This window comes from Choristoneura fumiferana, chromosome Z, assembly GCF_025370935.1.
Source record: "Choristoneura fumiferana chromosome Z, NRCan_CFum_1, whole genome shotgun sequence".
NCBI classification, from domain to species: Eukaryota; Metazoa; Arthropoda; class Insecta; order Lepidoptera; family Tortricidae; genus Choristoneura; species Choristoneura fumiferana.
This window is the reverse complement of record NC_133472.1, coordinates 34,342,448-34,367,418: the sequence shown is the minus strand read 5'-3', so window position 1 is coordinate 34,367,418 and position 24,971 is coordinate 34,342,448. Positions and strand designations below refer to the sequence as shown.

Sequence of the window (24,971 nt, the reverse complement as noted above, 5' to 3'; positions counted from 1 at the left end):
GCTAGTCTGGTCGCCCTATTGCTTACGCGCGTGTCGCGCTGGCTGCTGGTGCGGCGGCTGCGGAGTGCGTTGAAACAAAAGACGGTCGCATTGCCGGCCAGCGGCCTGCAATGTTGTATGAAATCTCTTAGCAGGCCGCTAGAGTGACCGCGGGTAGGCAGGCGAGCCGCAGCGCCTGCAGCCCGATACTTCTCGGCCTATTATTTGTAACACAACGTCAATATTTCATGTCATGTTTGAGAAATAGTTATTTGTCTCACAAGGGAGCAAAATGGTGTATTTACGGCGAGGGCGTACATTGAATCCAGAATGTAGCGAAGGATTCTAAAGTAGAATCCTTAGCGTAATGAGGGATTCAAGTGTTTAACGCCCAAGAACTTAAAAAAAAAACAAATATAATTAAAAAACAAACAGCATAGAAAATGGCGTGGCTTTACAATAATCAACTTCAAAAAATTGCATTTGCAATAAAACACTTAGAAAAGCCTTGAACAGAAAAGTTGCACTTTGATCCCTCTCGTCAGGGAGGCAAAGTTATTTTTCTGAAGGAGTGGTGTGGACGATTTTTCGGTTCAGTGATCTGTTTGCGAAATATTCAACTTTACAATGCAAATTTTCATTAAAATCGAGCGCCCCCCCCCCCCCTCTAAAATCTAAACGGTTGGGTGGAAAATTAAAAAAAAAATACAGAATGATAGTAAATGATTTTTTTCATACGTGTACCTTTAAGAAAACTTGTTGAAAAGAGATGTCAAAAAATAAATTGTTATTTTTATTTTTATTTTTCAATTATAAAATATTAATAAAATTGTAGGATATACTCACAAAAACTACGTAGCTGTGATTTTGTTTCAATGCGTTAGCTGCTATGGATTAGGAGAAAAATGAGTGAAAACATTTTTAAGAAAGTACATTTTTGAAAGTTGGAGTGGTTACTAGTTAGTAATGAGGTGACAAACAATGAGGGCTATCGCGTATGGATTCGCCACTAGAGGCGCTAGTGTAGCGTGAGGTTTCCGAAATGTCAAATCTCATACTTTTTGGGTGAGTTACGCGGGTTTATTTATAATTAGAATAATTTTGTGAATATTTTGCAATATCTGAAATTAATTATGGCAAATATGCGTTCCGGCGCAATCAATGTCTGTGTTTTGAGACAGTTTTGTCTTTCGGAAACCTTTGTCCTCCCTTTTTTCCGAACAAAACGGGGACTATGCAACATTGTGGCATGCTCGATATTTTTATGGTACGGTTTTAAGGTGTATTAAATATGATTTTAATCTAAACTTTGTTTTCACACCCGTAAAAACAGACTTTGAAAGCCATACTTAAAAACCTCACGCAACAGTGCGCCATCTAGTGAGACAAAAAACGATTGCCCTCATTGACATTTATCAATTCAAATATTCCTCACAAGGGCCACATGTCCTTCCTTAGCCTGCTAAACCCTTTACAATGAAAATTATAGCGGCTACGATTGCATGAGTTTAAGAGTAGTTCCGTACACAATATGAAATTCTTTCAAAAATATTACTTGATTTTTTCCACATTTTTCGTAATGGCTACGGAACCCTATCATGGGCGTGTTCGACACGCTCTTGGCCGTTTTTTATTTTATTTCATGTCATGTTTGAGAAAAGCACTATACAAGCCTCGGCCGGAACGTGGGGTTGCCGGCAACCCCTTACTTCCCGGCCTTTACAGTAATGTACTATTATTTGCCCATCCTTGGCCCAATTGCATAACAAAATACAAGCTAATCGTATAAGCAATTTTGTATTGAAATTCACTAATGTAATGTCACTTGTCATTCTGTGAGTGCCGTTTATATAAACAGAGGCCTCTTAATATTTCGTAAAAACAAGTACTACATAATACCTCTTGTAAAACACGATATTACTTATTGAATTAATATTATTATCATGTACCTTCTTAACGGAACAGAAAAAAAACCGTAAACGATTAGCTGCATGGACTAAGATATCTTTGTCTGATTTAGAATAAATGAAATGAATGAATGCACTAAACCTATTTAAAAAAAAACAAATGTCACATCACAATGATAGCTTGTGTTGACTGTGTAAATTCGAGTTTCCTATTACCTATCTGGTTTCTATAATAAAGTCACATTACTTACTGTAACAACCGGTTTGTTAGATTAGGCGGAAATTCTTGTAGTGTCGGCATCCAGCATTTAGTGTTTATTGTTTTCTATTCCAAGATAAAAGTGTCAATGTCATCAGCTGTTTGATGTTTGAAAATAGCTAATCTCTGTGACGATTGCAAGATTAATTAAATTGTTAAATTGTCGGTGTGCAACAATAGTTAAGTGTTCTTGTAATCTAATTCCTTAATCATGACTACATCGGCGGGCGGGGCGTATAATTTTAAAGTAGTGTTGCTTGGCGAGGGATGTGTCGGCAAAACGTCTTTGTTATTGCGCTACATCGAAGATAAATTCAACGACAAACACCTTACTACGCTTCAGGTACATCTCCTGTAAATCTTAATCTTTATAAACGCCGTTCTTTTTACTAACCTTTAAATGCTTTCAGGCAACATTCTTAAATAAGAAGATTAACATAAATGGGAAGCGTATAAACCTTTCCATCTGGGATACAGCAGGCCAGGAGAAGTTTCATGCCTTAGGACCTATATATTATCGAAATTCTAATGGCGCCATTCTCGTTTACGACATAACTGACGAAGACTCCTTTGTTAAGGTATGAAATACCTAACTAATATTTTTTTTGATATTTAAAAAAAAAATTAAACTCCCATGTCAGCAGTTGAAAGGTTAATTGATTAATTGATCTAAGCAACATTTTTTGAAATATTAAGTATACTTACATGTTCGGAATCAGTGAATTTTTCTCCATTGTTTGAGCTAGTGTTAAAAAAAACACGAAAATAGTGCTTAGATAAATTATTCTTTCAACTATCAATATATACTTATGTGCTGGAAACTTGAAAACCATTTCTGGCTACCTACTTTCTTGTATCAACTTGCTGAAATTTAATATATTCATGTAAACACAATACAATTGGTGGTCCAGCCAGCAAACTGCACATCAGTTTGATACTAACTTTAAATTTGGCAAGGAAATTCAGTTTACATGACAATGCAAGTATAGTTAAGAAAAAGTACAGTCAACGACAAAAGCTTCAATGAGGGTTTTCACAGAGGCAAAATATTGAGTCAGAGGAGAAATATTGTGAGGTCCGTTGACGTTTGCTTCTGATTGGCTCATTTAGTTACTTAACCAATCAGAAGCAAACGTCAAACGGACCTCACAATACTAATGCCACCTAGCGATATTTTGCATCTGTGAAAACCCTCATTAATGCAATCTCACTATGACGTTTACTGTGAAATGGTTCCATGGTGGCTCATGAATAAAAGTCCTTGACCATACATATGCACAATGTTGGGAGGTTTTCCCCCCTGTGTCACCATCCAGTGATTAAATTTATTTGACAGATCAATGTGAGGATAAATGTGACGCCGTCTATTTGTTACTAAATGAGCCAATCGCAAGCAAACGTCAAATAGACCTCACCATACTAACGCTATCTAAGCGATATTTCGCCTCTGTGAAAACCCTCATTAACAAAGTAATGACTTTTCATTCGAAAAGGTTCTTTGGTGTCTCATGAATTAAAGTCCTTGACACATGGTGCGCAAGTATTTATATATATATATTCAGAGCCCATACTATTGGTGCAGACAACATCAATTTGATGTCACACTCGCTGCATATAGGTGATTCCAAATAGTATTTCGTCATAATTAATCATTTGTCAACCTGTTGTACCCACGACCCTCTGCTTGGGAGGCAATAGGTCAAACCACTAGGCCACCCGGCTCGCACCTCTGAGTTTTTCGAAATTCTTGTGCGGAATTACATTTGAAATTTACCACGAGCTTTGCAGTGAAGGAAAACATCGTGAGGAAACCTGCACTAACCTGCGAAGCAATTCAACGGTGCGTGTGAAGTTCCCAATCCGCACTGGGCCTGCGTGGGAACTATGGCCCGAGCCCTCTTGTTCTGAGAGGAGGCCTGTGCCCAACAGTGGGACGTATATAGGCTAGGATGGCAACCTGTTGTAAGTTATTTGATACAGCAGTTAAATTGAAGTTGTGGGGTTTTGTAAAATTCCCGTGGGAATTTCCGAAAATTACTTACTTAGACGTGCTGTACTGAGTATTTGACAGGTTGACGAAATATTAATTATGACGAAACAATGTTAATTGGAATCATCCTATATGCAGCATGACGTCAAATTGATGTCATCGGCACCAAATGTATGGTCTCTGAATATATCAATCAGAAACTTTTATCCCTACCTTAGCTTAAGTTAACTTAAGCTAGACATGACAAAATACTGATCTTAATTTGCAGGTCAAAAATTGGGTTAAAGAACTAAAGAAAATGCTTGGGCCGGACATTGTTTTGTTAATAGCTGGTAACAAGATTGACTTGGAACATGAAAGAACTGTGCCACTTGAAGAGGCAGAAAGGTGGGTATTCCTGTTGTGTACTTGTTCTTTAAGATAATTAGTTTCTAATGTAATAGTTAATTATTGCACAAAGGTATTCCTAATACGGTATTTGACAACTACTGATTTTGCCATATCTTATTATTATAATGAAAATATAGATAGATATACAGATAGTGTTTAGTGAAGAGAAAATTTAAATCAGTTGGAAATTGGATTTATAGTGGGTTTTTGAAAAATCTATATACCTGTCTTTTTCTCAAACGCTTTTCTCTTTGCAGCAAGTATGGCGGTACTGGCGTGTGACGTCACATGCCAGTATGTCTTTCTCTGTCTAATCTTGAATTTCAAACTTTTATAACTTTGTTATTTGTAAAGGTAGCTTAAAAATTGTTTTTCTATTCGAAAGCAGGCATTGTGTAGTTTTAATTTATAAAACATATACAAAATAGTCAAATACCGTATTGCTTGTTCATTATTGTTAACAAACCTACATCTCAATTCACTCAAATAATTATTTCTGACTGTTGAATTAAAATTGCATGATTGCGGCACACGAAACAAGCCGAACGAAACCCGAAAATACAATTGTTTAAGTTTCGGTGCGTCCGAGGTTCTGCACTTTTTAGCCGGAAACCGAACTTTCGGCTGAAACAACGAAATTGAAACCGAAAATCAGACAGAATGTGGAAGTTCGCATAAATTACCTCAAGAACACAAATGCCAAGCCTCATGCAACTATATTTTTAGTAGTTGACATTTCAGAATTTTACATGCATAGATCCCAATTTCACGAGAATTTCGGAATAAGAAATATAATAAATGATATCGTAACGGATAACTCACGTCTTAAACCGAGTTTAGCTCGACATGTTTTGGGCTAGTTCGTAGCCCTTCTTCTCAGGAGCACGCGACTCGGCGGCTGCCGCAACACGCACGCTACATGCCACCGCTCTGCTCGCGCGACTGCCCTACGAAACAGCAGCAGCACCAGCAGCCGCAGCAGCAGCAGGGTTCGTCGGGCAGTCGCGCGAGCAGAGCGGTGGCGCGTAGTGTGGCGGCAGCCGCCGAATCGCGTACTCCTAAGAAGGGCTACGAACTAGCCCGAAACATGTCGAGCTAAACTCGGTTTAAGACGTGAGTTATCCGTTACAATATCATTTAATATGAGTGAGTCTCACAGTAGTTTCATGTTCAAGAAATATAATATTACTATATTTCTCCAGCCATCCCCAGTTTTCTACACACCGAGTTTCACCTAAATCCATGTATGTAGAAGAGTAACAACAACAACACAATGAGTAAGATTTTGAAATGTCGTATAGTGACACAATGATTACATTTTTCAGTTACGCGGCCATGGTGGGTGCTAAACATTTCTACACGTCTGCAAAGTTAAATCAATGTGTAGAGGACCTCTTCCTCGAGCTGGCCAAGGAAATGATGGAAAAATTTGAACAAAACTCACAGAAGGAAGTGAATAGGACTTCCCGGGTCCTAGTAGTTGATGATGAAGCCCCCGCTCAATCCTCTTGCTGTGGTGGGACCAGAAGTAACTAACATTGTTATTGGGCCCAATCTAAAAGTCACTAGAAAGGTTCACATACTTTTTAGGGCATAGTCAAATCTTACAATTCGATCAAAAATTGGTTTTATGTAAGCTGTGTCACAAAAATCAATAGGCAAAAGTGTGTATAATTTGACAAGTGAACATGCAGAGTTTTCAAGTAGCACATTTACTATACTACCTACACTAATAACTCATATTATTAAATTTAGATGCAGTGCGAATTCAGCTTTCAATGTGTAATTTAATCTTTCACTTAACCTAGCCAACTTCGAAAAGTTCAATATCTCAAAAACAGCTCAACCAATTTTAATAAAACTTAGCTAAGAACCATCACTGTTAAGCTAGATTTCAATTTAAAAAAACACATCAAAATTGGTACATCTGTTTGGAAGCTATGATGCCACAGACAGATGACAGACATAGCGGTCAAACTTATAACACCTCTTTGCGTCTGTAGTGAAAAAATACTATAAAGTTGGCGCTGTTTACATTCTTCCACTAGGCCCTGTTTACATCTATATTAATAATTTCGTACCGGTCTACGGTAGACTCGAACGAAATGCACATCAAATTGAAGAGCGTAAAAAATTAGTCGATCCGAGTCGACAACTTGTAGGCGGAAAATTCGGATTATCGAGTATTTTCAATATAAACTTGAATAAATTACTAAGTATATAATGGCGTTGCGAAGTAAACATGTCAAAGTCATCACATCAAAGTGGCGTTAGTGTCACGTCATCACGTGTCACAGGTTTGCATTTCGTTCACAATTGTGACCTCTAAGGGCCCCACACACGGTACGATTTGTCGATTTTAATCAGAACCATCGTACAGACGAATCGTACCGCATATAGCGCCCCCTTAGGTCCGCCCTTTAGGTCTAATTTCTTTCATTATGAGACAGAGACACCATAGTTATTTGGGCAAATAAGATTTAGGTGAAATATCTACTAGAGAAATACCGATACGTAGGTTAGCTGTGAAAGTACGTTTGTGATAACATTAAGGCTGGGAATATACGTCAGATTTTTCGATAAGTACGACAGTCTTTAACTGGCAAAATTTTTTTTTCAAACATGTTATTATGAGTCTATATTTTACCCGAGCAAAGCCGGGTTTTCATCTAGTTATTTCAGTAAAATCGTTTTAGTAGCATGACACTTGTGTAACTTGCTAGCAAGCGACCAGGCAATGCTACGCTACTGGAACGATTTAACTGGATTAATGTAAACAGGGCCTAACGAGGTGTAATAGATTGATCGAGCACCGCAGTGTCATGCTACAAAGGTTCCCAAACTTTTTTTCTCATAGACCACTTTCACAATTTTACTGCTTTCAGAAAACCCCCTGCTGCTACATTATTAATATAATTACAAAATATCCATTTTATTTTCACGCCAACGTGGACCCGCGTCTGGTTTCCCGTGGACCCCGGGGTCCACGTGTACCACTTTGGGAACCTCTGTGTAACGGGAATAACGTCAATCATTTCCATACATCTATTCCTCATAAATCTTTGGACGATGGACAATCAAGGGAAGTAAGATTTTATAATGTAAACTAGATGAAAACCCGGCTTCGCTCGGGTAAAATGTAGACTCATAATAATATGTTTGAAAAAATTTTTTGCCAGTAAAGACTGTCGTACTTATCGAAAAATCTGACGTATATTCCCAGCCTTAATTATTATCACAAACACTTTAACGGCTAACCTACGTATCGGTATTTCACCAGTAGATATTTCTCCTAAATCTTATTTGCCCAAATAACTACGTAGTCAGTCCCAAAGTTCTGTCACAAATGAAAATAATGATAAAAACAAAAGTACCAATCAGTTTTTAATAAATTATATACCAATTTAAAGTACATTTAATAAAAAAAAAATTAAGTACTTAAAATTATTCAAAATGACTTCCTTTGTTTTAATACAGGCCCTTAATCGGCGCAGCCAGTCGTCTATCGCAGCACGCACCATTTTCATGTCTATTTCAGCGACTGCTTTTCTTAAAGATGACTTCAGGCTCTCCAAATTTTTATGGGGTTTAGCACAGACCTTCCCTCTAAGACCTGCCAAATTTTAAAGTCCAGAGGATTAAGGTTCGGACTGGAGGAAGGCCAATCTTCGTGTCTTATAAAGTCGATTTTTTGACGGCCAAACCAGGCTTGAGTGGTCTTGGCTTTGTGTGCTGGCGCAGAATCCTGCTGGAACACAAAATTATGACCTGAAAATAGCGTGTTGGGCAGATCTTTGACATGCTTATCCAAAACCGTCTCTTGGTACACTTTCGCACTGATTTTGACCCCTTTTTCGCAAAAATGAACCTCAGTTGGCCCGTAATAAGATCAGAGAATACTCTTCAGAGCTCCTAGCGTACTCTATCATTATGTTTATTGTACTTCTCTTCAATATCGAAAATCTTTTCGTCGGTAAAGAGGATATCACGGTGTCGATTTTTCGCGTACCGCTTTAACAACTTCCGGGATCTTTTAAACCTTATTGTTTTTAGACGGGCATTAAGTAAGTGCCCACTCTATTTTTTGTATGCTCGCAGACTAAGATCTTCGTTTAAAACCTTTTTGACGGTTTTTCTACTGACACCCATCTGCAAAGCCATCAACTTCTGTTTTCGGACAGGATTTCTTGCTATGCGTGCCTTGATCGCTTTGATCACTGCTGGTGTTTGTACGGAGCGAGGCCGGCCAATTCTTTTCTTGTCCTCAACACTGGAGACTTCATTGTACGTGTCAATCGTACGGTACACAAACCTAAGCGTTATATTTACATTTTTGAGCAACTTGAAAATGGTACTTGGCGAGTGCCCACAGCGGTGCAATGCTAAAACAGCTATTCGGTTTTCTTTCAACGTCCACTCCATCGTGAGAAATTGCAGCGAATGACTGTTTATTGTTTTAAAATAATTGACAAACATTCAAAAATGGAATTCAATCAAATTTTCTTAAAATCATGTTTTAAATTTAAAAATAATGTGCCAGTGACAGAACTTTGGGACCGACTACGTATGTCTGTCTCATAATCAAAGAAATTAGACCTAAAGGGCCCCATATAAGGTACGATCCGTCTGTACGATCGATCTGATGAAAATCGACGAATCGTACCGTGTGTGGGGCCCTTAAAAGGTCACAATGGAGAACGAAATGCAAACCTGTGACACGTGATGACGTGACACTCACGCCACTTTGATGTGATGACTTTGACATGTTTACTTCGCAACGCCATTATATATACTCAGTAATTTATTCCATTTTTTATTGAAAATACTCGCTAAATCCGAATTTTCTACCTACAAGTTGTCGACTCGGAACAAACGTCAACAACTGAAGATAGTTATAGTTGAAGGTAGTTGGTGATAGTTTTGAGTTTTGATAAGATCCATTCAAGTTTTCCGGCAAGACGTTTCGTTTTACACAGTCACATGAGTCACAGTTCTTTGTAATGGATACTTTTTTGGCGTGACGCACGCGATGTGTTGAAGGCGAGCCGTATCTAAGACCTAGCTAGTATGAAACGGAACGTTTATTAACTACCCAAGATGGCGACTGCGGTTTGTTTGTCAGTGCCATTAGAATTTAACGAAATTCTCCATAATCCGAATTTTGCGGATATATGTTGTCGACTCGGATCGACTAATTTTTTACGCTCTTCAATTTGATGTGCATTTCGTTCGAGTCTACCGTACCCCTGGACGAAATTATTAATATAGATACCTGTAAAATCAATTTTAATGAGAATTAATGAATGTTAATGTAAATGTATGTAACTATAACTGCTAATGCAATGCATGCACACTTATCAAATAATTAATAGCCAACTGTTTAGAAAATATTCCGTAAATGGTTACCTAATGATTCGCCGACTATTTTTACGCAGATTATTGATTGACAGACAACGTTTCGCTGAGTAACGGTACGCAAATAAATAAGTATACATCTTCTAATAAATGGATTTGTTAGAAGATGTACTTATTGTTTCGCAGACTAACGTTTCATAACACAACCTTTAGCAGAAATTCGTCTAGCACATTTTGAAAATTTACTCTAACAACTTTTTGGTTTCGTATTTGTGTTTATTTTATAGACACGAGTAAATTGCGTAATGAAATTATGCTAAACGTAACACTACCAAACGAAACATCTGCGAATAGTTGTCCGCGAAACGAAAATCGATGCAATAAAAGTCGGTGAATTAATCGGTCACTTATTGATGACGTGAAAATTAAATAAAAGTGGTGTGCTATTGTTATGTTATGAAAGATGTATTAATGTTATGTAAGTAGGTGTATACAATAATACTATTTTCTTCAATTCATAAAATGGCACCCGTAAGTACAGTTTGTGAATTGTTGTGCTTTAAATGTCTGATACTTGATACATTCTATATTTTACTAAAAAAACTTACATAAGTTAAAAGCTTTTCTTGTTAGGTATAGAAATGTCTGTGACCTATATGCAATGATAATTCTTATGTTTAATCCTTAATTAATTTTGTTATAATCAGTTAAGATTTATATAGTGTGTTACCGGCAGCCAGGTTTTTTTAAAGGGGGTTAAAGTAACGTATTTCTGTAATGAAACTGTAACGTTTATTTATATTAATAAACTAAAATACAGACTTCGTTAACTTTCTAACAAAATTATAATTGCCAGCAATGTACAGCAAAGTAAATGACAGCCTACAGATACTTTGATTATTTCTTGTCAATTTACTTTGCTGTACATTGCTGGCAATTATAATATTGTTAGAAAGTTAACGAAGTCTGAATTTTAGTTTATTAATTAAATTAATGCCATGGTTAAGAGAAATACGTTACTTTAACCTCCCTTAAAAAGAGCCTGGCCGCCGGTAACACACTGTATTATTTAAATCAAAAGCGAAGATGCTAGTGTTATTGCTTGTCTTTATTTCTTAGTGTAATGTTAATTATTACTCGGATATTTATTAGACACAGAGCTATTGAATTAAGTTATTTTGCCAGTGACTTTTTACTATACAGCACTATGCAGTCCTGTATACGTTAATCATGCTACGCATTTTCGTGTTGTAACTCTGAAAAATGAATTCAAAGCGCCCCATTTAAACAAAAGCAGTGTACCGTGATTTTTGTGCCCGGAAGATTTTTTTATTGTTTTTAACCATTGGATAGAACAAATCACAGGCTTTAATTTAGTTAGATCGTCGTAAATGTAAATAAATTCATTTGATAATGCTAATACTGGGGCCATATATTGCCGGGTGCGTACTTATTTGTCGCGGAGACATGCGAATTTATGGTGCTAGGCGCAAGTGTGGTCTAGGTATTACTGCCAATTGAGCCTATAGTTTTAATTTTGCCGACAGAGTCATATACGTTTAAAGATATGTAAACATAGTTGTATCAACGTGAATTAGATTTGCAGTTGACAGTGTTATTTGCGACAATGTTCACATATAATAGGATTTTTCATGAAGTCTATACTGTTTTTAATTGTAGCCGATTACACTGAAATTGAGACAATTATAAAACAGCGTAAAGCCCATTTTATACCTCCAAAAAAAATCATGTAAGTTGCATTATACATATAGTGGCGCTCGATTGACCACTTCGTTCTCGTTCGCATTACGGCCACGCAATGTAATGCAACTTGCACAATATTTATTGCAGGTCTAAACTAGGCTTAAGTGTACGTAATTTAACAGATCAAACGAACAGTAAAGCTATATTATGCCTCATTTTATATAGTTCATGCATTTTAACCTCCTAACGCCCAAGTCAAATTTTTGATTTATGAACATCAAACTTTATGTCATTTATGATAGAGTTTAATTTAAAATTACAATAAGTCCTTTATACAGGACTCTGGGCGTTAGGAGAATAAAGCCGATAGCAAAATAACCATATCCTCATACACACCCGTGATTATTATTCTTTATACTGTTATAAATTAGCACTTGACTGTGTTCTATTTTCCAGTCTACAGTCAGCAAGTAACTAAGTAAAAAAAGTAACAAGTATTCAACAGCAATCCAAAGCAGTACGCGAGTGTAGGCTACTAGCAAAGATTCTTGACTTATTATTGAGATTATTGACGTGCTTCGCTGAAGTAAGCAACTCTCCTCACCAAGACTTCCGTCATATTGCTTAGTGTTAACAGCATTCCGCAGATAAATTCTGTAAAACTTAAGAGGCTTTGAAGGCACGACCGTTTTTAGAAGAAGTACATAGTCCTATTTTTTTAAACAAGCTCGTTCCAAAAAAAATACCATCGCTTTGATTAGTCCGCAAATGCCAAAGTAGACGGATGGTAGATTTTTTTTTGTTTACTGATTATCGGTTGTAACTTGTAAACTAATATACGTATATGCAGTCAAGTTTAGTACAGCCAAGATTACCCATATGTATTCAACATAAAGTCTGAAACATATTGACTGCACAGTGTCTGCTGTCCTTACGGTGCGACAATAAGGTGGACGTATATGTAGATACATATTATGTTTGAAACTTTTAGCAGAAATATATTATTACCGGTGACCTTGACAGTACAGATACAAACTTGGTCTGGCAGCTTTTGTAACAAAATTGTCCTTTATTACCCGATTGCAGCAGAGTCCTAAAGGAGGGTTATTGCGTAAACCGTATTAGTGCACCCTTGTGGACCTAGCAAGAGGCTACTCAGCTTGTATGCCTATCGCTCCCTTGAGATTACTTTTTTTCGACAGCTCCCCTTTTTAAGCAACCACCTTTTTCCCCTTACTAAGCAACACCTCCTTATTTTCTCTGAGAGTTCTATTGGCGCTGCCTGAAAATCTTCCATAGCTACAAGCGAGCATTATCGCCCACTACGAGAAACAAACCCTTTTTCAGGCCCCTCGAATTTAGATAGGCCACCACAAAATGAATCATAGTTATATACTGAAATTTAAAAACGAATAATATTTCTAACGACTGCTATTGATTTTGTACCATATACTGTAAATTTAGCAAGGTTGAATTTTTGTGTACGTGCACTATGCCTGGAAAATAGTTATTGTATGTTATGTCTAACTCGCGCGCATATGAACAGCCTGTTATTAATTGGATGTCATACCTTGTTAATATTCTGTTAATTCTTGTTTGTAGTTAGTAATTAAAAAACACATTGAAATAATTATAAGTATTTTTTACACCTCTTTCGTTTTAAATGCGCGTTATGAAGCGTAAATAATAAGTGATGTAAAGATCAGGTAGTCTAACTGGGACTGAAGTTTTGACCTTTGTTTTCAAGTATGGTCCATTACAAAAATATGTATCCAGTTTACGCCTTGTTGCATTGTATTAAAGAGACAAATTGTATATTACTACTTTTTGTTTGAGCCCCGCGAGATGGGAGAGCATTGGGTCAGGCTCCTATACATCAACCGCTATACGTGCCACAAATCTACATAAAGCAGCGTTTCCACCAGAGATGTGCGAGGATGCATTGCGAAGAATCTGGGGGCACGGCAGTGCCTCCGCCAAGTCGAGCAAAACAAAAACAAAGGCACGGCTTTACCATACTTTTCTCGAAGCCATTCAGGCTTTTTTCAACATCCTGTAATTTTGTTATGGGTAAAGCTAGAACCCTGAATTTTCAGGTACCTATAGGGCCTAATGGGATTTAGATATATTATCAATAACATTCAATTTCAACATATGTTTTTCATTAACCAATACAAACGCTTCATTTACCTCGCCTCGCTCCGCTCAGCTGTTTCCACCAGAGATGTGCTGTGCTATTGGTTAATGAAAAACATTCTTCGCAACACATCCTCGCACATTATTGGTGGAAACGCTGCTTAATTGTCACTTTTTATATGAGAAAGATAACAAGCAATTGTAGCACTTGAAATTTTTTGGGTACAGAGAACAAGTATGGCCACTGTTGTCGACGTCTATTTTAGATTAATTACCTACCGACAAATAATTTTGGTACGAAAGTTAACTTAAAATTGTCTAATGTCTGTGTCTGGAGAAATCAGACAGATTCTATGCCGTTATATTATTATTATAATACTACATTTAGAAATGTTATTTATAACATTGGACGGTGATGAACGGTGATGGCGACTGTATACATACTACTTATGTTATACTACACATAATACTATAACTATATTGTTTATAGGTAGGTAGATATCTATTATTTTTTGTGTCCTTGTACGAAACTATTACACTAAGTACACTTATATAATATACTACTAATTTACAACTATACCTAATACAAGAAATACGTAAGTACGAGTACGCGAACGTAAAAGGTGGTCATCTCGCGAAGCGAGCGCAAGACGAGCGAGCTAAAATCGAAGCGTACGGTGCCGACGGCAGCGCAGCCTTGACTAAAGAAAACTTAATCCTCGTTAAATTATCAGTGTGTGCGTGCGGCGGGTGCGTGCGTGCCGGCGCCAACCGGCTCGCACACATTTAAGCCGCGCGATGTACTTTTGTTCGTAGTGAGCCTACTTGTTCTCTTTTACTATGTTATTATGAAATTTTTCCACGATCTTTGACTTAAGGCTCACTGACTGCTGCTCCTGAGCGTTTCTAGCTACTGTAATCAATCCGACATAACCGAGCGGCCAAAGTGCTCAAAATAATTGTAGTCAAGCGCGTCAGAGCGTGACAGCGTGTTTATATATTGAGTATCTTGGGCCACTTCGCATGTATCTGAATTTCAGACCTCATTGGAAGGGTTAAAATGTTATGGATTATTGACGTAATAAAATAATATTAATTTAAACAGGGTAGATTTAAATAAAACTATGTATATCAGGTTTAACAACTTTCTAATATGCTACTTGTTAGATGCTAATAAAATTCACAACAGCAAACAAGGCTTCTTAACAAATTCTAACTAAATGTTGCCGAAAATGCTGAACAGTGTCTTCAGATTCTATGAATGTGCTTATATTTCTGTACAATATCAGTACAATTCGTACTACTATACAATATGACAGTTTAAATTTTTTAAATAAAGGTGTAAGTAAATAAAATATATTTTCTCGTTCAATGCCACCCATCCCGAAATCCATCATACATTCACCCAAATTAATAGAAACTTGATTAATTAACACAAATGTTAATACAAATGCAAACACTGCATTATTCGAAACATAAACCTTACGAATGATATTTGACTGGTTATGATTTAAATCAACAAAAGCCTAGTTTGGTGATGAGATGATGAACGAATATACTTTGTACTACAAAACATGTCTTACAAAACATGCTCTTTATAATTATATGACACAATAATATGATTTAAAACGTGCACTCATATAATTGGTTTTTGTTCAGTATCTGAGCAGTCAGTAGGAGAAATTCTTCAATTCTAAGCTTCAGTAATGTATTTTATGACAGATTACACACCAATACTTATATAGGCACAAACTCTTTGATGAATATGTCCAAATTGGTATTTTCAACTCTTCACCCCTGTAGGTAGAGAATAAACTGCTACTGACTATAGCTAAAACAGTTTTATATACATAAAAATGCAGGCTAGTAGGCAGTTTAGCGTACATACAACTCCAAGGCAATCTAACAGACTTGCATTTGCAGTTTAAATCTAATTTCAATCAAATTCTTTTACTCTACCACTTTTAATCTTTGTGATAGCCAGTGCAGCCGTGCCATGTCACTATCAGTCAATGATACAAACTTATTGTTTTTGGAAATTTTGAAGTCAAATGTTTGTTTGTGTTTATTATCACAGTTCACTTGTGTCTCGCTATCGGTGTTTACTTTTGGAAGTTCTATTGCCCTTTCTGGTTCACTATCTGCAATTAGACTGGGTCACTTATCGGTCTCGCTGTCTTTTGCAGCTGGCTTCATTTTGATAGCGGATTTGGACTTAACCGTAGGAGGTTCTACGATATCTTGGATTTCGGTCACAGTGGCCTTGTTGGTGGGCTGAGCTTCAGTATCCAAGGGCGGCAAGTCTAGGAGGTAGGGCATCATGCTTCGCGACTTTTCTTCTGCTGATAGCCATTCCATCTGAAACAACAATACTCAATAAATAACTGCCCCTTATGCCCGGTTCACATTATTCCAGTAAAACCGTTCCAGTAGCATGACACTGCGGTGCTCGATCGATCTTCTGTAACTCGTTTGGATTGTGACCCCGCAATGTATCGGTCCTGGCACGATTTTACTAGAATAATGTGAACTGGGCATTAAGTAAATAAACACACACATATACCTATAATATTTTTCACCTATGAATGATGAGTTCTGTGACGTTTCGAATTTGACAGTTTTAGAGATGTACCATTTATCGAGTTACCTATCGATTTTTCTAAGAGTTATCAGTGCCTATTTTTGGAGAAGTTGCATTATATTTAAAAAAACATATATTTTCCAGTTTTCCACCCACCGGGCCACCATTTTCTCGTTCTCGCTCAAAATAATCCCTAAAACGAATTACAAACTCCCGACTCTGGGAGTTCAAAAGAGTCTTTTTAGACCGTTTCGGTATTTTGCCAAAAAATAACGACGAACTTAACGAGAAACAGTAACAAAATGTCAACAGTAATAATAACAGAAATGAACAATAACAAAATACAATGCTAAGAAAATGCAACGGAAACTCAACTCGTATACAAGGCAGACGCACTCGTACTAAATAATATTTTGCGAACATAGTATGCGTAATTCGGCAAATTTTCAAGTGTCACATAACTCATCGTTGGTGAAAAATACAATACTTAGTCATAAATGTATTAAAAAATCAGTAGACTCGCATACGAGTGAAATAAATCGTTTTTTTTTTTTAATAAATGCCTTTTGTCAAGCGTCAAGGTCGAGATAGATTGTGGTAAGATCAGTCAAGTGTATGTATGGAACTATCAAACAACAAATTTAGATTTTATATTTTCTTGCAACTGGCCGTTCATAGTAAAATTAATTTTAATAAAACTTTTGATACTGTTTGCTAATTTTTTTGGGAACTCGAAACAAAAGATTGCTTTTCTTTATCTTTTTCATTCTGGAAAACCGACGAGTCCAGCCCGAGCGACATCAACATTCCAGTTGTACTGTATAACGTTACCTTCTGCCGATGATCGTTGACGGCGTCGTCGCAGATGTCGATGCACATTTGCTGCGTGAGACGTCCGTCGTCGGAGGCGTAGGCGGCCGCTTGCCACGCGACGCCGAGCTTGGACAGCGCGCGGCCCGACATGCCCGCCGTACGCGCCGCCAGCGTCGAACACAACTCGCCGTAGTCAAACTGGTCCACGCTCAAACGTCTGAAAAACGAACGACACAATTCAAGACATCTATTATATCAGTCTAGGGATATTCAACATGTCAATTTGTTGGTGTACACTATTATAATCAATAGGCTAATATCCTAACTAAATCAATCTAATTAGTGCGTCACTAACATTATTATTCGGGTAATAATCTAAGTGGCGGACTAAATAGGATATATTTTGTTACCCAGGAAGCTAACCAATTTAAGACTCACTAATAGACGTTCATCAAGGTGTGAATTAAATAACTGAAAACCTCAGACACCTCAAAAAATTATTTAACTTATTTATTTATTTAATTGGCGCCTGTTGCAGTAGTAACTTTTGGACTGGGCGCAATAAAAAGGGAATTAACTTTTTAAATCCCTTGCTTCCTTCCTTGTGTTTATCTTTACAAACACAACCTAATTTAAAACATAGTGTAATCGATTCTTCTCTCGATTCTGAGCAAACTACTTTCTGGTTTTCAGTTATTTAATTAACATCTTCAATAATTAACACTTCAACCATCTCTGAAAGTATCTTTTTATGTTAGAGTTTATGAAAAGATCTGGAAACTGAAAGATTAACCTTCTCTCTTTATTTTCTGGATCTTTAATTCAGGACCCACTTAAGATCGAATTTCTGTCATTGTTAATTGTTCAATCCAAATTTTATTTTTACATAATGGATCACAGATTAAAGACCGTGATCGTATGCGCATTTATAAAATAATTTTAAAAACGGCATACGTTGTATAGTGGTTGTATACCACAAGCACATTTCATACCACAGACAAGGGATAAAAGTGTAATTGGAAGTCATACATCACGTTGGATAGTACTTATACATTCTAAATACATTTTGAATTAATAAATACCTCTTTCCTTCTGAAGCTGGCTGAAGCACAAACTTGTCGAAGTAGAGACGGATCAAACGCTCGCGTTCCTCCAAGCCTGGGAGGCCGAACTCAATCATCTTGTCCAGACGATCATTGATGGCGGAGTCAAACTGCTGTGGCGTATTAGAAGCCAACACCAGCATTATGCGGTTGCTTTGATCGGAAGTGCGGTAAAGGAATGCGTTCAGAGCAGCTCTGAGGTCCTCGCTTATCCTCTCGGAAGAACGTTTTCTCAAGAAAGCATCGGCTTCGTCAATGAACAGCAGTACGCCTGCAAATGGATAACTCTAATGTTATTACGCCTCAACGAGATCAAGAATGGAACAGACAGTCTTTCACATTACACAGAAGTTGAGCAAAATTCATTATTATATAAGCCAATGATAGAATCAAAAGATAGGAAATCTTCACTATTTAATTTAGTTTCTCTCCATTGCCCTGTCAATGACTTTCCAATGTTTATTTACCTCTTTTACTAGTATTAGCCCAGTCGAACACCTTATGGATCGCCGCAACGGCGTCTTTGCCCATAGGAGCGACGTCACCTCCAGTCAGTATGGCATACTCCATGCCTGAATGCTTAGCCAGTTTCTGCAAATTAGGGTTAAAAAAACAGTTAAGTACATTTAGGATTATTCATAGTTACCAAAGAGAAGTCAATGATACAAGTATATAGTTACCTTTGAAAACAATGTTTTTCCAGTACCAGGAGGGCCATACATAAGAAGATTTCTATAGAAGCCTTTATTCAAGCGGGTGTTTTTAGTAGCAATCGCTATATCACGAAGTCTTCGCTCTAGGTTTGGTGCAAGGACGACCCCAGCTAAAGCATCAGACGGCTTTCTAAAACTCGCTATGGCCTTTGATACAGTCAGTATGGGATGTTTCACTGCTTCCAGAAGGGAAAATCTCGATGTTTCATTGACAAGAGTCGGTTTACCTGGAAAAGGAATTAAAGTGCTAAAGACACAATCACAACACAAGCAAGTGTCCGCTGCCCATATAAACGCGTGTACGCATGTACAGGTACGGTTTTGTGTTCTTCGAGCGTTGAACACGCAGAAACATTGGGTGTAATCTAGTGTTCGTGTAAGCGCGTATGGACCAAAACGGCCATATTTTTTATTATTAAGCCTTTTTTTTCCAGAATTGAGTATTGTTTAGAACTCCATTATTTGTGCCTTGCTCTTCTTTTGTAGGTCTGGTTGCCCTTCGGCAAAGGCCTCCTCTAGCCTTCTCCACTCATGTCTATTTCGCGCTATCCTACTTCAAGTTCTGCCAGCAACCCAACATAATGTCATCGACCCATCTTTTTTGTGGTCTACCTCTCTTTCGCTGGCCTTCTCTTGGGTACCATTCAGTTACTATTCTGCACCATTTTTTTCTTCCTCTTATGGTGTGGCCTGCCCATTTCCACTTGCGACGTCTAATCTTTTGTGCTATGTCGAGTACTCTTGTTTTGTGTCTGATAGCAACGGTTTTTATTTTATCGGATTTTCTTGCCCCCAGCATACTTTGTTCCATTGCTTTTTGGCAGCTTGTGAGTTTGTTCATACTGTTCTGTGATAAAGGCCATGTCTGACATCCATATATTAGAACGGGGAGTATGCATGTGTTAAACAACTTGCCCTTGGTAGTTGTATGTAGTGTCTTGTCTTTCATAACTTCCTTCACACTCCAGTATTTTTTCCAAGCATTTGCTATTCTTCTTTCTATTTCTTTATTTATGTTATCTTTTGTGGACATCACTTGTCCCAAGTAAATACATTCATCTGTGAAGTCAATTATTGTGTCCCCTACCTTTATGGTCTCATTCACTCCATTTGTCATTAGTTTTGTCTTATCTGAGTTTATTTTCAGTCGTACTTTCTCGCTTTCACTTGCCAGGGTGTTTATCATAATATTTAATTCCTCAGGTGTTTTGGCGAACAACACAATGTCGTCAGCGAATCTTAAGTGTGTTAGTTTGTGACCATCAATGTTTAGACCAAAGTTTTCCCAATTGAGGTTTCTAAAGACTGTCTCCAAGACTACTGAGAACAACTTTGGAGATAGGGGGTCCCCTTGTCTGACTCCTTTTTGTATACTAAAGATGTTCCCTTTCCTTTCCAGTTGAATACAGCGCAGCCCATGTTTCTCTTGTACACATTTCATTTAGTCTGATGTACTTTTGTTCTATTCCTTGTTCTTTAAGAGCTTGCCATATTGCTGTGTGGATCAGTGAATCAAAAGCTTTACTGTAGTCAATGAAAGCGACATAATATTTAAGTTGGTATTCGCTATACTTTTCCAATATTTGTCTTACGACATGAATATGATCTATGACTGAGTAGTTTCTGCGGAATCCCGCTTGTTCAATTGGCTGTTGTTCATCTAGTTTCTTTTCAATCCCTTTTTAAAATAATTTTGGCGAATATTTTATAAATATTGGACATAATACTAATTGGACGATAGTTGCTAATGTTATGAGGGTCCCCTTTTTTGTATATTACAATAATGTTGGATTGACACCATTGTTGCGGTTGTGGAAACGGTCAATAAAACGCTGGTATTGAAAACACCCTAAGGCAATTTTTGACGATTCAATTAAAAAGCACGAGTAAATAGAAAGACATGAATCTCGTGATCCTGCCTACACCAAACAAAAGGAAGTAAGTTTCATTAAGTACATTTCACTGGCTGAAAGGCTAGTTTTGTGATAGGGTTTACAGTTTAAAATTCATACCAATCCGAGCTTCGATGAATCTAGCAGTGACAGAAGTAGCGCCTTTTGCGGTGTATACACCGAGCGCCACAAGCGACAATCCGCCAGCAGCAGCCAAAGTCTTGTCCCAGTCGGTAACCAGAGCGTTGACACCGGCGCCTATGACACTGCCAGCTGTCCTGTTATAAAAGAAGAAGACATTATTTAATCCAAAGTTCAACACTACAAGCGATTGTGTCCAATGTGAATGTGCACACAAAAAAAGAATGATAGGTCTGTTATGTATGATTACACAATTCCCAGATATTTTTGAGTAGTGCAATTAATACCTATGGTCTTAATACCTTCATCATCGTCAGACTAAAGATATCCATTGCTGGACATAAGCACAGTATATATAATTAGAAGCTAGGCATATTTTTTGAGATAAATATCTATGCTCCAATGGAGCGTTAGGGTTGGCTACTTATTTTAAAAAAAAGCTTAGTTCGCGCTGTATCTCAGCTTATTACGCCTTTTATTACAAGCTTTTATTTAACTTGAAATTGTATGTACTTATTGTATGTATATTTGTATACTCGGTTCAAATCTTGCAAGTTAAATTTGACTTCCTATCACCAAAACAACCAAACATTTTATTTAAAAGAAAAATATTTTATTTAGTAATAGATTTACTATTACTTCTAATACTAATTCTTCCCTTTCAAGATCAGCAGGGAGTTTAAAAAATGAAAGCCCTGGTTTTGAAGAATCCGTGTTCAAACAGCTATACACTGCACGATCCTAGGCATAGTTTTTAATATCGCAGATTGTCTGGGGCGCACGCAATTGAAACAACGCGACGCAACGACTACTTGTCTCGACGCGTCACTCGCGACTGCAGTACCGCGACAGTCGCGAGACCCCCTTAGAGGCCGTATAGAGCGCGCGTCTGTGTGAGTGTGCTCGTTCCAATAGATTTCTTCGTAGCTTCCCTACTGCTTTAGCATATATATATACTATGACATAGGCCTCGCAAAGAAAACGCTGTAACAATATATCTTAGCGGCGCCCACATTCCCGGACTCCAGCAACCGTCACCAAGTCAGAAGTAAAGTTATTAGTTATCACAAACTTACTTGATGCTCTCCAGAATAGTAGTTCTGTTCTCAGCTGCCTTCAGTCTAATCTGTTCTAGGGTGATGTCTCGGTTCTCGCGGTCGGCTTTCGCCCGCGCCTTCGCCTCAGCCTCGATCGCCTTGAGTTTATTCTTCTCACGGAGATCCATTTCGTGCTCTATGGTAGCGCGGCGTAATGCCTCCTGCTTAGCGACACTCTCTTCTTGTCTGTGAAATACAAGAAAAAAAACATTAAATACCTAGTGCTCAAATTAATTTAAAGTTTGATCTGTTCTTAAAAAACAAAACTTAAGCTAGACTAAGAAACAGGTACAGAGTAAGTACCTCCTAAATAAAAATATAAAGTACTCACTTTCGCAATATTTCTTCTTGTGACTTCTGTTGTTGCACAAGCTGCTCTTCATAACGCTTTTTCGCCAACTGATCTTGATACTGTGCCCGCATTTGGTGCTGCTTTGTTTCTTCCTGTTAGAGGTTATGGAACATCAGCAAAGAGGACTGACTAAGCACTAGGCTATGCAGTCGTTGTACAGTTAAATAATCAAGCCAAGGAGCATTATAAATTTATAACTCTGCTGTATCCAAAATAAGAAAAATTTAAAACTTCTATAAAACAGAAGTACCTATATATAAAAATTTTCATAAACACTAGATCCGTCAGTAGTTCTCAACCTTTGTTTTTGGTGACAGAACCCTATTGGAAAACTAAATATTTAATGAACTGAAACAATTACTTTGCTCAGCCCCGGGTGAACACACATTTCTTGCATAAACATAGCTATCAGTAGGTCCCGACCAGGTGCAGTTCCTCCACACTGAATCTCAAGATGACGAAGATGATGAAGTACGAAAAGCGTCAGTGTAGTGTGGTGGTGGTGATAGATGGGTTTGTGTGATTGGAACACACATTTCTTGCATAAACATAGCTATCATAAGGTCACAAGGGAGCAATGTAATTGTTCCAGTTCATTGATATGGACGTCCGCAAAGTAACGCCTGCCTGCTTAAATAAATTAACTAAATATTTGCCCAACCTCTAAAATAGTTATGGACAGTTAATTTGATGGGAGGATGCTGCAACTTTACTGTACACCTAACATAGTACATAATATTTTTATTTTTTTAAGGTCAGAACCTTTGCACAGACTTCATAGAAGCTTCACAGAAGTACACTACAAATATGGATGCACTAGATATGTTTCAAACACTTTTTTACTTCATTACTAGGGCCCGGAATTTTGGGTGCGGCTATTAACAGATTGTAGGGAGAGAGCACCGCTTTTTATCGATGTTATCAACAAATTGACAGTTGTTTATTCATGTTTCTGTTCAATAAAACCTCTAACTTTCCGATGATACGTACAGTCGAAGAAATTGAAGACCCAGGCAGGGTGGAACCTTTGTGTTACTAATGTCATGTTGACATCTCATACTTTTGCCAAGGAAATCATAGTGAAATTGACTATTAAAAGGTTCCGCCCTGGGTCATGATTCAACTTGTTAGACTGTACTTTTATCAGCGGTCAATGATGAAAAAAATTTGAAATATCGGAAAGTTTAATCCATTTAAATTACCTTATTGAAATCACTATAACTACGAATACATATTAGATATATATAAAGAGTTGAACCTAAGAAGGTATTGGCTTGCAAGTGTTATTTTATTTATAGATAAATTAATAATAATAATAATCGATAATATCAATGAAAAGCGGTGCTCTCTTCCTACAATCTGTCAATAGCCGCACGCAAAATTCCAAGCCTTATTCATTACACTTTACCTGTAAAGTCTTCCGTCTCTCTTCATAGTCAACTTTCTTTTGTTCCACCTTGGATTGTTCTATGGCGGCTTCATATTCCTTGATCTTGGCCATCTGTTCCTGCTGCCTCGAAGCTTCTTGCAGCTTACTAAGTTCCAATGCATCTTTGGCATGTCCTGTAAAAAGGTGATAATAATTAATAGTTATAATTCTTAAAATTTAGGAATATGTGACAAAATATTTTTAGGTAAGTATCAATGTGACAAACATACGAGTTTTCGCATGTTCAGTGGAGACAAGTAAAATTGATCTTTTTCTCCGAACCTTGATGGCATGGTATAAAATAAATAATAATGTTCTGCTCATTCACTAGCCACATACATAGATAATTTGATCTAAATAAAGTAGCATAAAAACTTGAGGTTGATTAACAGTACTTATTCTAGTCCAAGTAGGTATGTTAAGTATTCAAATATATTTATTACCATATTCTAATTATAAAGTTTTTTTTAGTTGTGTGTAAATAATATTGAAGCAATATCGTGTAGAGCATTCGAGTGCGTAAACAAAAAAAAAATAGGAAAATAATTGTCGTACTTCGCCTAAATCAAACCGCAATGTGCTTATAGGTTATAGGGTCGCATTATGCAATAGTATGAAATGTGACTGATAACAGTAGTTAAGAGTGAACTTACTTGACTGTTCTAGCTCTCTGGCAGCTTGTGCTGCTCTTTCAAGAGCGCTGGAGTCAAACCGATAAGCTTCCATAGCCTTTTTCTCTGCTTTTGTAAGGGCAACTGGGGGTGCAGCCGCACCCCCGCTATTAGCCGGTGGATCATCGGTAGGCGGTTGAGGAGGCTTAGTGCTGTATCCAAATAACCACGACATAGTTAAAGTAGTTACCTTAATTCATTAAACAATCTAAAAATAGTTATAACAAGATATTTTTATACAACAATTTTATTAAATTAAAATACGACCTCCGTGAGTTTGTCTACTCTACTGTCTTGCTTGTCTTTTTCAGTGTTGCCAACAATTCGGAACCTGATATGGCCAATTTTTACAGCTTGAGCAGCCTAATGTAGCCAAATTTGAACTGAGGTCACCTAAATAAAAGATTAGTAAGATATGCAAATATTAGTACGGAGCCCTGCACTGCGATTGGTAAGTTT

The 24,971-nt window shown here is 37.3% G+C and overlaps 2 protein-coding genes across 2 annotated transcripts; one reads left to right on the top strand and one right to left on the bottom strand.

Moving 5' to 3' along the window:
- Positions 1-2,061: 2,061 nt before the first annotated feature.
- Positions 2,062-15,079, top strand: Rab21 (RAS oncogene family member Rab21). Its single transcript, XM_074098217.1, has 4 exons — positions 2,062-2,488; positions 2,556-2,723; positions 4,404-4,522; positions 5,851-15,079. The coding sequence occupies exons 1-4, from the start codon at positions 2,357-2,359 to the stop codon at positions 6,059-6,061; spliced, it is 630 nt and encodes a 209-aa protein (XP_073954318.1). The 5' UTR covers positions 2,062-2,356; the 3' UTR covers positions 6,062-15,079.
- Positions 14,852-24,825, bottom strand: bor (ATPase family AAA domain containing bor). Its single transcript, XM_074098206.1, has 10 exons — positions 24,495-24,825; positions 23,821-23,975; positions 22,392-22,504; positions 22,040-22,246; positions 20,943-21,100; positions 18,898-19,157; positions 18,685-18,808; positions 18,197-18,488; positions 17,133-17,331; positions 14,852-16,078 (listed from the first exon to the last, which is right to left on the bottom strand). Exons 1-10 carry the CDS (start codon positions 24,685-24,687, stop codon positions 15,878-15,880), a joined length of 1,902 nt encoding a protein of 633 aa, XP_073954307.1. The 5' UTR covers positions 24,688-24,825; the 3' UTR covers positions 14,852-15,877.
- Between the last annotated feature and the right edge of the window lie 146 nt (positions 24,826-24,971).